Genomic DNA, 15,815 nt, shown 5'->3' on the forward strand with positions numbered 1-15,815 from the left:
AGGGTCATAGTAAATCTAAAGGCTATCATAGAAAGAATGGGCATGAATGCACCAATTGCACAAACATAATCACACCTTAGGGGCAATTTAGAGTAGCCACTATACCTCCTGGCCTGGTTTTGGGAGGAAACCAAAGAACCATGTAGAAACCCAAACAAACACAGGCCATTTGAAACACTGCACAGGCAATAATCCGAGCTCAGGATCGAACCAGGGAAGCAGCAACGCTACCCACCACCAAATTCACATCAAATCTGGAAAATATATTTATACAAAAAAACTAAAGATGAAAATATACTCATGTCAGAAGACAGATTACAGGACCATGAACAGAAATGTCACTGCTTGTTACCGTGTCAGTCTTACAGGCCACAGGGCAAATGCTATGCTCCTGACACACAAGACCTCATAGGAGCAGCTCTAGCGCTTTCCAGCACCGACAGGGAGATTTATGAGATCTTGCAGCTCAAATTTGCACTGCTCCGAACTCCGATGAGCTCTAAAAGACTCCAGGTGCAAGTCAGAAACAGAAATCCTCACTAAGCGTCGACAGCGATATACACGGACAAGAATGAGTGCAGCTGCTCGATCCAATGGATTGCAAATATATGAAAAAAAATGTAGGATCCTTAACTGACCATAAGAATATACAATTCAAGAAAAACAGATCAGGAAGTAAGCAGCAAGCAAGTTTTTGTAGGCTGTTAATTATAAGCAACAGAACCAGACTACATCTATACTGTCTCATCAAAATGCCTCATATGTCCTATGTTATTAAGCAAAGTACACCTCACTTGTTCTCTTCATTTTCTGCTGTTTTCAACAGGGTGAAGAGTTCAGCTACAGCAGACAGTCCACAGGGATGAGCATACCTCCAACATAATTCCTCTTTCATCACAGAGCTGAACCCACCGAGCCCTTTCTTCAAACATTATAACCAACCAAGGCATAGCTCCGCACTCAAGAGCACAGAATAATGGGTGTGACACACACTTTCAGCATCCAGTGCTATAAGCCTAGGTTAACAAGATTTTTTTTTTTTGTCCTCCGGCAGAAAAATGTGTTATTCTTGGTGTGAAGTGACAACCACGATTAGGTTCTTCTTCTTCGTGTGAACGAATGAAGCCTTGCTCAGATTTCTCAGGAGTATACAGGAATACACACCACCAAAGGAAATCAGGAAAACTTTTTAATAGACACTGGTTTGAAATTTTAATCCATTTATTAAAATTTGATGACATTTTAAACTGTCTGTACACAATAGTGCATGTTGTCCAGGAAATCAATAGTTAGAGGTCCTTGTTAACACAGCCTCACGACAGCAGAATCTTTATATCGCACTGTCTATGATAGATAGTACATCAATAAGCATGGCAGACTCCCTGCATTATTCTAAGCGATTTTTCAAGTTTCAATGTTGTTTCCTTTATTTTAATTAGCTTTTGGTTAAATAATGCAGAGGGTGCTTCACGATATGAATGCAGACATGGAGACAAGGGAACAGTACCAGAGTCAAAATTTAGAAAATGTTTTGTCTCATCTGTAGGAAGTATCCAGAAACTGCTTGCAAAACGGTACTTTGTGTTAGCTACACTCAATTATAAGAATGAAAGGACAAAAAGAACAAAAATGAACAGACTACATGAAGAATGCAGGGCATATGAAAAGAATACAATGACGAAACACACAATTGTTTCAACGATTGTTGGCTATGCTCAAAAAGATCATTTTACGCAGTTAGTATTTCTTAGATACAAAGATTTGGGAAGCAGAGTACTATATTCATCATCAAATCTGTCCACTCTGAAGTAGGATCTGACTGACTTACACTACAATAACACCTGAAAATGAAGATTAAGATAGAAGGATTAATGAAATGCAACACTGAGATACAAGCTACAGCATACTTCACATTCCACTTTAAAGCTCATTAAGAGAGAGCAAGAGATCGAGAGAGAGAGATCGAGAGAGAGAGAGAGAGAGATTTTAATGATTCTATTACATAAAAGAAGTGATTGAAAAGCATGAGCAGGCATCCTCATTCTTTAAACAGTCAGCACTGGTGAAAAAGACTCCAAATCAAGTCCAAACCCTAACATCTCAGATCTAAAAGACTCCATCACTCCGTCTAACGGCAGCCGCTTGATTACCATGACACGTCAGCTCCAATCACATGACCATCAGGATGCTTGAGAATCTGTGTTCTAACCAAAAAAAAAAAAACCTGTGTGAGGAGAATACAGAACATTTCACAGGCTTTTCTTTTTTGCTACTTTTGGCTTTTGTGTTCACATTATTGACCATATATATTCACAGCAGACCCACAGAATGTTCATGAATAAGCATTCAATTCCTTTCATGTTTTCATATATAAATATGAATTTCATGATTTAATGATATTTTACTCATTATTTGTCCCTGGAGGCAAAGCGGCAGGATCCCACGCTCTCACCGCCGTAGCCAGGGTACGAGTCCCAGGCACGGAACGGACCCAGACACTGAGGGGTTAACTCTCACTGGCACTCCCATGCCCGGTTAAAATCAGGAAGGGCATCCAGCGTAAAGCCTGTGCCAAAAATCTCACATGTGGATCGGATGATCTGCTGTGGTGAACCAGAACAGGGAGCAGCTGAAGGACAACAACAACATTCTTAGTCAAAGGATTCAATCCACAGGGAGTCGAAATTTTTCTTTACAACATTTGTCCAATATAAATACAAGTCAAGTAGAAATACTGGGATTGTACACTATAAAAGGTCAGTTTAAGAAAGAAAAAAAAAACTTTTACGATGCATTTAAATGCCCTTGATTGAGAATTCTGTGTGCCAGTAAATATTTAATTCAGGACCAGTGATGTGAAGACACACTGTTTCAACTATTTTTGTTTCTATGATGTTTTAGATGATCAGATTTACTATATTTATACACAATGATGCATTTACCAAACTTTTGCAATGGTGCTTTACTTTCACATATGATTTGTGCCGTGTTTCCTCTTTCCTCGTGTTTCACAGTCAGAAGGCAGACGGAAATTCTTTGCTTTCGTTGGTGATAAATGACAGTTCATGTGTATTACGTCTACTCGTATGATTCTATTATAACAGTGTCAAAGTCTAAAGAAAAATAGAATAAAACACGATTCTTTGTATGACAATCATCAGTCATAAGTCTCACAGTTGTGACATACTTATTCAGTAGCCTGCAATATTGCAAATGAGCGCTTGAACAAACAGAAAGCCGTTGTTTTATTAGGGATTTCTGTGAAAAAATCTTACAGAGGATTTCTGTGCGTGTTTTGGTATAAAACAAAAAAAAGCAATTAATTTTGGCCAAATGAATGCACAGCAATCATGAAACAACACGGCATTACCACTTTGCTCCAAAATATTGCAAGGAACGTTGCAATCTACAGTCCCCACTGAAAGCAAGGTCAGTTTTTCCTAAACACTGAACACATTCGAGTTGGAGATCAAATATGAAACAACAGATCAGAATTTCCTGATATTTACGGCTAGATGTGTTCAACAACCTAGAACAAGGCACCAGACAATAAACAGTGTATCACCATTGATTTGTAAAGGCTTCTGTCTATTCTTTCTGTCTGTTTATTTAAGTCTTGAGTGTAAGCGCTTTGTAAATGTCAGTTTTCTGATATGGAAGTTAGTTCCTCTTGTAGATTATGTAACACTATATTGTACATTACATTAACTTCATACAGCTGTTCCCTCACCAACCTTACTCTTTCTCTATCTCTTCAAGTTAATGAGTCAAAAACAGAGCATAAATCCAATCAAGAGTCTTGCAGATGCTCCTTAACATTAAACAGTTAATAAAAGATTGTACTAGTTAGGAATGGCCCTGCATAGACAGCCAGGAGATACATGGGACTGTTGTTTATAGTATCACTTAGAGACCATGAAGATGGCTTAGGACTGCTACTGCTACTGCCACAAACAGTTTTGCACTCAGAAAATCAACAAGATTAAACTAGAATGAATTTCCTGGTTACACAATTGCACTTTTGACCATATAGACACAGTTATAGAAGGGAAATTACTTCTAATTACTTCTGGTGTCTGGTTCCTCTCAAGGTTTCTTCCTCTCATTGTGTCTGGGAGTTTTTCCATGCCATTGTCGCCTCTGGCTTGCTCATTAGGAATACATTTTAAATTTACAATTAATATCTTGAATATTTCTGTCTACTTTTGACAAAGTCTACTGTTAAAAGCGCTATAATTGTTGCCAAGACATTGTGCAGAATAGCATTGTGTCTATTCAAAATATTTAAAAACTACTGCTTATTTCCTTGTTTGTTTAGCAGTTGCAGTTAAAGGAATCCTAATGGTGAGTCCCCTATAGCCCCCCAGCACCTCTGCATCCTGCTTCACTGAGTATGTATTTGTGATAAGCAGAAAAGAGCAAAAGCCATTCAAAAAATATATAGCCAGACTATTTATTGAGGCAGTTCTGTTGGGGTTCGCTAAAGATACAGCCAGCCTTAACATAAAGCCCTTAAACCTACTTTATTTTCACATCAGCTGCAAATTCCACATACATATGTACATGCACATGCATCATTTATGCTTAGTAAACTGCCAATTAAGCTTAGATCACAGTGATTACTCAGAGTTCCTTGCTTACAGTATGCTCTCCTGACCCACTAATACCAGTTATTCATACCGTGAGTCTGCACGCAGAACAAGCACAGCCGAGCACGCAGGAAGCACAATTAAGACCTGAGAGCTAAACCGAGGCGTCTGTCAACGTGGCTGAGCTCAGGTGCAAATAGACACTGCACTCTCGGAAGCTAATGAAGAGAAAGTCACATATTGGATTCGCATTTTCTAACCAGCAGCGAGTTCACAGGGTATAGCTACATGTGAAACATGTGTGTTACATACTGAGCTCATCAATCAGACCTAGATGTTCTTTTCACTTTGGAGGACTGAAACCGTTACACTCTTCAAAAATTAAGCCCACTGCACACATTCATGCTGCTCTGGGCAGTTTTTCTCTGATTACTTTTTTTAGAGGAGAATGGGATAATATTTCAGTTGCCCTCAAACCACTGAGTGCCCTGAAATACTAATCCTGAGAGTGTAAACTAAGGCAAGTGAAATGGAACAGTAACAATTTTAAGCATAACCAGACTCTCGTATAATCACTGCGGATTGAACTAGTTTCATTAACTGTAGTAAATAATCCAAACTTATTTAACAACATAATATGTAGGTTACATTTTACATGGAACATGTAAAGCTAAGAATTTGTGATTTTCATCAATTTTCCTGGAGTTTAAAGAAGTAGCAGAGCAGTCATTAATATTTATACTGCATAATATGCCTCCCACCCTTCAGGCTGTGAAATTGTTTATTTTCAGCTCAACTTTATGTATGGATGCATGAGCAGCAACTCATGTGATGCCACATGTAAATCTGGGAAACAACAAATAAGCCAGAATAGGAGACATTTCTGATACTAAACTAACAACAAAAAAATGCAAGTTAACAGTTTCTAATTTGTAGACCCTTGCAAAAAGTTCCCACAAAAACTACACACAAAGGAACTTCAGCAACTGTGTCAACCAATTAGAAGAAAAATACACACAATTGAACTAGTTCAGACCTATTCTGTCTGTAAGACAAAGTGAATTTCTTTAGTATGTCAGATGGCAGATTGCCCTAGTTTCTTGAAAACTCACAATGCACTCACCAAATTATTTTGTCTGTTCATGTCAGCTGTCTGCCCTGTTGCGGCAGTTTAAGGAGATCACCTACCGGGGTGAGACTGTCTCCTGCATTCATAAGTCTACGCTTTCCCAAAAGTACAAAGACTTTCTAAACATAGCTCCAAACATTAGTGACGTGCACAGTTAAATTGGCTAAACAATGTCACTAAACCTGTACCCAGTGCGACGTTTCAGACAGAACAAGCCTCAATTCTGCACTTGTTTTCTGTTTGCAGCATCTCAGGCACTTGTTACTGTTATGAAATAAAATATTGCATGCTGATTCAAGCGGGTCAAAATATTATACAGGATATGTTTAGCACAGATGATTTATTCATATATATATCCTCGGTTGGAAAATGAATTTTAAAATCTGGTTTCAAAGTGCATAATGCAGTAATACTGCAATGCCAAGTCAGCACAAGAAAAGCTAAAGTGATAAAGATAGCAAAATCCCACCATACCTGCGTGACTGTGTACAGCAGTTGCTACAGACGGTTTCTATAGTAACTTACACAGAGACTTGTATAGAGAATGTGCCAAATAAACAACTTAATAAAACATGCGTCATCCTTTATACTGTGAATCTTTCTGTGAGATCCTTTATGTGGTGAAGCTTTCTTTTTGAACTGAACGCTGTGGAATATAAAATAATTATATAATAGTAGAATATAGTGGAATTACACTCACTAAGCACTTCAGTATCAACACTATATTAACACTGCGAGTGTGCCAAGAAGTGTTCCAAGTAAGCATTCCCTCACACCGTTACACCACCTCCACCAGCCTGGACAGCTGACACAAGGCAGGTTGGGTCCATAGCTTCATGCTGCTGGCACCAAATTCTGACCCAACCATCTGTGTACCTCAGCAGAACCTGATATTCAGACCAGGCTATGTTTTTCCGCATTCAGCTTTCTGTTCTTAGTTGACAGAAATGATATCCGATGTTATCTCCTGCTATTGTAGCCCATCCACCTCGGTTCGACACACTGTGCATACGGAGATGCTTTTCTTCTCAACACAACTGCACAGAGTGGATATCTGAGTTACTGTATGCTTCGTGTCAGCTTAAACCAGTCTGGCCATGTTATTTTCTTTATTGCACCATAAGGTATGTGACACACCGGGAGATCAACAGTTACAAAAATATTTAAGCAAGCATTTCTGACAGCAACAATTATGACACAGTCAAAATCACATCACAATAATTGTGTGGCTGATTAGATAACTGCATGCATGAGTAGGTATACAGGTGTTTCACGAAACTATAAAGTGCTCTGTGAGTGCATATTGAAAAAGAATTATATACAGTATACACACGTATGGCACTTACCTGCCACAGACAACCTGTGAGTAGCTGTGAACTGATTCTGTTCTTACTCTTCCACAGCACTTATACACACCTATAGCACTGTTTCACTCAGAACCATATGAGTTTTATATTAGCAGATACATCCTTCAGTAAGACTTTTATGCAAGCAAGAGCTTCACTAAAGATTCTTTTCTGCAGAGCTGCATTTCATAAAACAAAGCCGCTGTTCAATGCACATATCAGATCTTGTAAAGCCCACTCTAGTGCTCAAAGGAAGATATATGCCACAATGCACAAAGCAATGTGCTCTATTACTAATTCAGCTCTTAAGGGCAGACAAAGAAAGTGGGAAGGAGTACTTCACAGACTAGTGCTTAAGGCAAGACAATACAGGCAGCAATTTTGGTCACATCAATCATTTTTTGTATTTTTTTTGATAAACTGAATATATAACATGTCAACTCTTAAAATGTAGCAATAAAAATGTCAAAATGCAAAAGTAATGTCTTTATTTCTCTGTTATATATATATATATATCCACTCAGCGTTATCTGAAATTCAGCAGCTTTGAAGAAGGCTTAGGCTCCACCCACTTAGCACAATCACATCATGGCATCCATCACTTAATCATGTTTCCTGCTATAAATATCATGTTATGTGTCTTTATGATAAATGAAAGTTTTCTTTATACACTTATTAGTGTGTGTAATTTCTAAAAATGTTTATAGGCTTTATGATGAAAAAACGGCCTAAAAATTGCATTTTGGAGTCCTTGGGAAAGATCTGTTGTAATATGTATTGTGTTAAAAAATCTTATGGCCCAGTAGTAATTGTCTTATGTAGGAATGTATGAAAGACAGGACATAAAATCAGATACAAAATAGCTTCAGTTAATACTCACATCAAACATCAGGATAGATGAAAATGTGATTTCAGTATGCGGCTGTTCTGCAGTCACCTTGACAAACCTTGTCAATAAAAGAGGTCTGAGAACAAAGTGTCTGGAGCTGACAGAAAGTCTACAGTATTTCAAATAACATTTTTTTTACCACTATGGTAAGCAGGGAAGCATTTTACAATGCATAGCATCTTGAACCCTGAGGGTGATGGGCTACAACATCAGAACACATGGGCTTTACTCACATCCAAAAACAGGAGCCTCAGGCTATAGGGGACAGTGAAACTGAAGAATGGAAAATCATCACCTGGAAATAATCTTCCGGTCTTGAACTGTCCAGGATCAGTGAAACTGTGTCCACTCTGGCATTAAAGTCCTGTTCTTAGCTTGGCTCATTGAAGCACAACTCACATTGGTCTTTTGATGTTCCAGCCCATTCATCTCAGGGTTTGACAGAATGCTCTACGTTCTGTTTATATGAGTTACTGTAGCTTTCCTGTCAGCTTAAATCATTCTAGCCTCTGACCTCTCTCATCAACAAGGTGGTTCCACCCACAGAACTGCTGCTCACTAGATGCTTTTTTCTGTACCATTCCATGTAAACACTAGAGACTGCTGTGTGTGAAAATCCCAGGAGATCAGCAGTTTTAAAATCAGTCTGGCACCAACAACCAAAGTCACTGAGACCCCCTCACCCTCTGATATTTGATGTGAACATTAACTGAAGCTCTTAACTTGGATGATTTAATGCACCACTGCCACAAGATTTGCTGACAAGATAACTGCATGAATGAGCAGGGGCACTGCTGTTCCTAATAAAGTGGCTGATGAGTGTATGTTTAGCTGTGATTAAAAAAAAAAAAACAGTTAAAGCATACGACATATACTCAATTTATTACAGTTTGCTTAGTACAGTTCTTTGGTGTCCAAGAGAAACAATTCAATTTTAGAAAGCCATTAAACCAAGTGGTTATGCCACAGTTATTGTGTGGTCATCTAAAAACAACACGAGCACAGGATGTGTATCACTGAGAGACTGTAATTACACCAAATCTGGACTTTAGGACTGTCCATCTAGAATAATAATGTACAGTTATACACACTATAGAACCCTGTAAGACAGAGTGCTGTATAGTAGTAGATGTACACTGCTGTTTTGGATGAACTGGGGCTTCATTCATACTCCCATTGAGAAAGGTGAAAAGCGTCATGGCACTAGAACAGTAGTTCCATGAAAGTTACACTAATACCAGTTTATGGAGTTTTCAATGGCAACATACAATCTGTTTTATTATATACTGTGTAGATAAACATAGAATAGAGAAGGCAAGTTAAACACGGCTCTATAAGGACTCCAAAACGCATATGGATAAGAAAATGGCAAATATCCTAAATCTGTGCGCAGTGCTTGGTTAAAGAAAATGCCCTCACATAGGAGGTAAAAATGTTTTCTTTTTTTTTGGAAAACGATTATTTTTAAAAAGTAAGCTGCTATAAAACTATGTTGAACTCACCACGAGTGTGGGCACACCGGCCACCACGGCGTAGAGCAGCGCGGGCGGGATGGCGCTCGCCTCCTCCGGTCCCAGGTACGGCTTCGTGTACGCGTTGTCGTAGCAGAAAAAGCCCTGCACGTGCACGTTGAACGTGTCCGTGTACTCGAAGTAGTAGGCCAGCATGACCGTCCCCGCCATGATCACCAGCTGAAAATAGAGCATGGTGGTTAAAGGTTGGCCTGAGAGCATTTACCGGTCCACAGTGCTGAGGCAGAAGAGTACGGTCGTGTTCATTCCTACTCCTGCTCCTCCTCTCTCTGATCTCGGCTCGGTGTTTGCCCGTGTCCACACATCAGGCTGGCGTGCGGGTGTGAGCTCAGAGCCATTGCACTCCGCGAAGTCGAGCACGCGCTCTGTGCCAGGCTGTGAGGTTCGCTCGCGCTGAGAGGAGGATGACGACGGAAAGTGACGTGAGTGCGGCGCGGCGCGTGTGCGATCATGCAATCTGTAACCTGTAAGCGCGAGCTCTTCTCTGTCGTGATCAAACATCGCACGTTTGCTTCATTTCCCTAAAGATCTCATTGACACACCACCAATCCAGCGGTGTCCAGCTGCGCTGCAGACATAAAGTGTTATGGCATACTTACTAAACCTTGTGCCCAGTTGACTGATGCGTTAGGGCAATGGTTTTCAACCCTGACCCAGGAGAACCGTCTGTCCTCCACATTTTAAACGTTTTCCTTGCTTTGACACACACACACACGCAATTCAACTCAACAAGAGCTGTTTAGTTACTGGTATACTGAGAGCAAGAAAAACTGAATACTGAGTTGAATAGTGAGAGCACTAAAATATGTAGGACAACTGAACCAGGGTTGAGAACTTTGCTAAAAAAGTAAGAAAATGTATAAAAGTCCAGACACTGATGTCCTAAACTAGTAGGTATGGTGGATACAGAACCATGAGAACCAGGACTTGGAACTGGCATGCTTTACATTACTGGCAAGCATTACATACTATCAAACTTGTACTCTGTAGTTAAATCAACTGATAAATCTAATAAACATCTTTGGGCACATTCGCCGTTTGAGCTGGCAATCTTTTGGTTAAGTGTCTGAGGTAGCAATGTGACTGGGTGTAATGATGCAGCATGACTGAAAATGATTGCTTTGTTCCTTAGATTCATTCATCTTCAGTAACCGCTTTATCCTCATATTCTCATCAGAGTGCAGTGGAGTAGATGCGGTGGGGCACCCAGGATAGGACGTCTGTCTGCTGCACCATTTAATTTGAGTAAAGGTTGTAGGTATGGTGACGGAGTTGTAATACTAATTATTTCAAGTCCAGGTGTATTATTCCTTAATCATAAATCATGTTACTAGCAGTAATGAACTATTCAGGAACTACAGTAATACTAATGAGAATGTATAGGCACATAGTTATTTGAGTGAATGTAAGTCTGGACCCAGCTGCATGCTCAAGTGAGGTTAAAGGATTAAGTTTAAGTCTGATCTTGCTGCTTACTAATCCAGGTGACATAATAAACATGGTTACAGCAAGTTTAGTGTAAAAAGTGTAAAAATCTTTGAAAAGGTATCCATGGCAAGGTAAAAAAAAACAAAAAAACATTGTAAAACTAAAATACATGCACTTGTGTACCTTTCGTTCCAAGGGTAGAAAGTAACCAACTACATGTACTCTAGTTACAGTACTTGAAACAGGACATGGTTCACTGCAATGGAACTTTCTTGAGTATACACTTCAGTCGCCAAATGAATTTTGTCTGCAGAAGCAGTATCTGAGACCGTGGGGACAGATAATCATCCCTGGCACACTTCATCAGGTATCTTCAGTTTTAAATGCCTCAAAGGAACAGTGTGATAATGATTTGCAAATTATGTGAGCCAAATCTCATGCAGATATTGGCATTTCACAGCTCAATATCCAACCTGTGGAAACCTGCCATTAGACAGCTGAGTGAGCTAGACTAGCTAGCCAGATTTTTACAGTATAAAAACCCTGTATTAAACTTACAATGTCACTTTGTTATGTTCAATAGAGATAAATTGTTATCTAAGTGCTGCTACAGCCTATAGGCAATGCTCAGGATAATATTTAAGGGCTTTGTTAGATAGCTAAAAGTGTCTCGCTAGAACATGTATTAACCTGAGCTAACTAGCCATGTCAGGATGCTATCAAGCTAGCATTCAAGTGAGTTAGCCAGCCAGACTTTATATTTCTGTCAACAATGTTGACAATTCAAAGTAAAATTCAAAGCAAAGTTTACTTATTTTGTTCAAAATGCAATGCTCAATTCCTCAGTTCTGTGTAATGTTATTACTCATTCAAAAATGTACTTCCCACATTTTTCAATTCACTTTAAACATTTAAAAATGAGTTGTGTAAATTGTAGAAAGGCAAAAAGCAGTTCAGAAATACTCAAGTAGTTTTTTTTAGTTAGAGTTTATAATATAAGAGACAAACCTGAGTGATCTTTGATGATTGTTGCCGTTGATTCATAAAACTAAAAAGTTCCCTGTCCCACTCCCAGATGTTCACATTAACCAAGCAGAGATCCATTAACTGAGGAGGCATAATGCATGATGGAGTGATGATTTAGTGTAGACCAAGTGTGGAGTTTCACATCTGCTCTGCTCAAAAAGCTAATCATGCTAATTGGGCAGCTGTTATTTACGTCATTTTATCTCAGTATGGGTACAGCAGAGCAGGAATCCACAACTGTGAAAGTATTTATGAATTAAATGTGAGTTCAGAACAATACTGTGAATTAAATATGAATAAAAAATACAGAATGTGACATTTCCACCAACACATGAAACACTGCTGTGTTTGGTCCTATAGATTTTCAAGATTTTAAAACTATTTCATGATTTATTATTTTTACTACTTGTCTTGATGTTAGAAAAAAACCCTATTTTATTCCCAGCATAAACATACTGTATCTTCTACTGATATTACACAACATTGACAAATGAATTCATTTATTCATGTATCTTTAGTTCCTGGTCTGTGTCATGATGGATCCATGATGGTAGGAATCTATGCAATAACATTGCAACAAGGTGGGAATGCACATATACAGTGGGAAACTCACTTCTACAGGCAATCGAGAGCAGCCAATCCATCTACCAGTATTTTTTTGGCAGGTAGAAGGAAAATGGCGAATCATGAGAAATCTCACATGAGCAGAGGAAGAATATGTGAAAATCCACAAAGACAAATGGATTTGGAAACAAACAAGAGACATCAATGTTACCTTGTGCAACTCTCTTTGAAATACCTTTAGATCAGAGTTTTTCAGTCTGTTACAGCTCATAGCCCAGAAAAGACCAGCAGCAGCTCTGCAAAATCTGGGGCTTCATCCACTTGGTCTAAGGAAGTTTAATGGCCTAAAAGTGATTGCATGCTATGTTAAATACATTGACCAGGCATAACATTATGTTGTCATAATGTGTTGGTCCCCCTTTTGCTGCCAAAACAGCCCTGACCCATCATGCACTGTGCATTCTGACACCTTTCTATCAGAACCAGCATTAACTTCTTCAGCAATTTGAGCAACAGTAGGATCTGTTGGACCGGACCAGACGGGCCAGCCTTTGCTCCCCATATGCATCAATGAGCCTTGGCCGCCCATGACCCTGTAGCTGGTTCACCACTGTTCCTTCCTTGGACCACTTTTGATAGATACTGACCACTGCAGACCGGGAACACCCCACAAGAGCTGCAGTTTTGGAGATGCTCTGATCCAGTCGTCTAGACATCACAATTTGGCCTTTTGTTAAACTCGCTCAAGTCCTTACACTTGCCCATTTTCCTGCTTCTAACACATCAACTTTGAGGACAAAATGTTCACCTGCTGCCTAATATATCACACCCACTAACAGGTGCCATGATGAGGAGATAATCAGTGTTATTCACTTCACATGTCACTGCTCATAATGTTATGCCTGATCGGTGTATATACAATGCTGACAGTTCTGAGTAATGTTCTAAGGACATTTAAGGGCCTAAAATATTTCACAGATTCTTAACTAAAAATCTGTGGCTTGGTTCATGTTAACTAACTTGTTATGTAGCTACACTATTCACAGAGTGTCTAACAATGTTAAATAAACATTTGTTAGTGGGAAAACTTTTTTTAATGGCAAGCCCTTGTTGTCCAGGGTGCAGGACTAACGCTGAATAATACTGGCTTTCATAGCGCAGAAATCAACATTTGTAATCAAAGAAAATGAGTTAATTAAAGAACAGAAATAATAATAATAAGCTCTTTACAAAATGAAGCCTTTTCAGTTTGGCCAGATTTCCATACTGCCCTGTGCTGAACAAGCAAACCATGGCTGTAGAGACCTTAAAGCTAGGTCTCCTTCTATATGTGTCACTTCATTATGATAATTTAAATAAAGAGCACTTATTAGAAGACAGAACTACAGAGAGAAACTTAAATGTGGCACGTTTCAAGTGGCCATGGCTTACCATGTGAGCCACATTTCATTAGAAATTCATGCCCCTGTCTTCAGAGAGAGTTCAGAGAGAGTTGTGTACTTTGCTTTAATGAAAATATTTGTGAAAGGCTAAGAAATACTGAAGTGTGGATGGTAAGCAGAGGAGGAGAGCTGTCCATAATCAACACTGCAGCATCGAGCTCAGCTTTCACAGCATGGTGCAAGTCCGGAGACTTGCAAGATTTTAATAGATTCCTGTGAAAAAAAACAGAATTATCTGAAAAAAACTTTAATGTAAATGCTAAATTTAACATGCAAAGGGTTTTGTCAGTTCCAATGAATTAAATATAGATTCTGAGCTGTTTATATGCATGCCAAACTCATTAGCCTGTTGAAGATTTCCATTTATATGTAGGATAAACGAATTTAGTATTTATATAACTATAGCTATAAAAGGTATGTCAGAGTGTAACAAGTAAGCATGTTAGTGAATATCTTTCTTCTTTTGAAATATCAGATTTTTTCTGCCTCAACAGTTCATTTCTGTTTACAAGCAGCTCCAATCTGTCACTAATGTGACAGGCTTTTGCCCTTAAACAATCCTCACGTGTACATTTTTAGGTCTTTTACGACAACAATAATTGTCACACTTGCGAGACAATCCATTACTGCATTGGTGATCAAATGAATGAACTGACAGCAAAAGCCTTCGATCACTTAGATGATTTGCTCCGGAGGTAGGCTGCAGCTCATCACCTCATCAGGTGCGAAGACAAAAAAAGACCTGATGTTTAACTTTTGCAGTTTTTGCAGCTATTCTTGGCACATCTGTTCTGAGAGAGAGGTGTGTGTGTGTGTGGATGAGGAGCCTACAGTGATAATTGCCTGTGCAACGATGTGTAACGTTGTAAAAAAAAGAAATCTGACTGGTCATATCACGGTGGCATGACCGCACTCGAAAGAGGCTTATATCCAATAAAATCAGGTCTGTGTTACAAGCTGGCTAAAATAAGGACTGAGCCACGTCAACTGATATGTGCATACTAATTAAAATAAGATTTATACTACAAAAACATAAACTTGGACACTGATTCACCTTTGTGAGGCCAGTAGATGATTCATATACAAAGCACTGAGCTTGATGCTACAGCGTAGTACATGATTAGCAAGTTTAGAAGAAGTCTTTATTAGTCACATATACATTAACGCACAGTGAAGTTCTTTCTTTGTATATCCTATTTGTTAGGAAGCTTGGGTCAGAACACAGGGTCAGCTGGAATACAGTTTTGATTAAGAAAATTACTCAAAGGTCTAACAGTAGCGGCTTGGGTGGTACTGGGGCTTGAATCCTCAACCTACTGAGCAGTAACCCAGGGCAATCTGAAGATTAACTACTTTTAAAAATTTGGCTGGATTCAACTTATTAATCCAACTTGTGATTCTTATGAAAGACTCATAAACTTTGTTTAAAACATTTACACAATTTTAATCACATACTTTAATGACCCACTCATATTAGTGTTCATTCTTTTTTGTGGCAAAGTAAACTTCAAGATTAATGAAGGCTTCCAAGGCATGAAATAAGGAGAGACTTAAAGTAGCGCTAATGTACTGCATGTAACACAAAGCTGGTCTTCATAGGCTTTTCTTTAGTGTTTACATTTCTCAGTTGTTTCTGTGTCACAACTAATAAGGGAAGCTCACAAAGTGGCCTCATCATCTGAGAACCTTCTGAGAATGAAAAAAAGCTCCTCTTCACTTTACTACTGAAAGTCTAATTTGCTTTTTGCAGGCTACAACAGAGAGATGTGAGAGAAGCTAGAGAACTAAACATGAGCATTGAAATCTCTATGTTGCATATGTAATGCTAGTATAAGGACCCCCATCCACTCTCACCTTCTATGATTGTTAC

The 15,815-nt window shown here is 38.9% G+C and overlaps 2 protein-coding genes across 7 annotated transcripts in view; one reads left to right on the forward strand and one right to left on the reverse strand.

The window, feature by feature from the left end:
• The window catches only part of LOC131351343 (uncharacterized), a 34,966-nt gene extending 31,441 nt beyond the window's left edge, over positions 1-3,525 (forward strand). The window contains exon 5 of the transcript XR_009204376.1: positions 827-3,525. The gene's annotated coding sequence lies outside the window, so the exon portion shown is untranslated. The remainder of the gene's footprint in view (positions 1-826) is intronic.
• The window catches only part of plppr5b (phospholipid phosphatase related 5b), a 34,210-nt gene extending 24,169 nt beyond the window's left edge, over positions 1-10,041 (reverse strand). For 3 of the 6 annotated variants that reach the window (XR_009204381.1, XR_009204380.1, XM_058386790.1), the window contains exon 1: positions 9,456-10,041. Coding sequence is in view for 3 of the 6 variants with exons in the window: in XM_058386790.1 (XP_058242773.1) it covers positions 9,456-9,686 (231 nt within the window). In the remaining 3 variants the exon portion in view is untranslated. The remainder of the gene's footprint in view (positions 1-9,455) is intronic. The other 3 variants (XR_009204382.1, XM_058386774.1, XM_058386780.1) reach the window with 2 other exon arrangements.
• Between the last annotated feature and the right edge of the window lie 5,774 nt (positions 10,042-15,815).

Source organism: Hemibagrus wyckioides, linkage group LG01 (assembly GCF_019097595.1).
Source record: "Hemibagrus wyckioides isolate EC202008001 linkage group LG01, SWU_Hwy_1.0, whole genome shotgun sequence".
In the NCBI taxonomy this organism is placed as follows: domain Eukaryota; kingdom Metazoa; phylum Chordata; class Actinopteri; order Siluriformes; family Bagridae; genus Hemibagrus; species Hemibagrus wyckioides.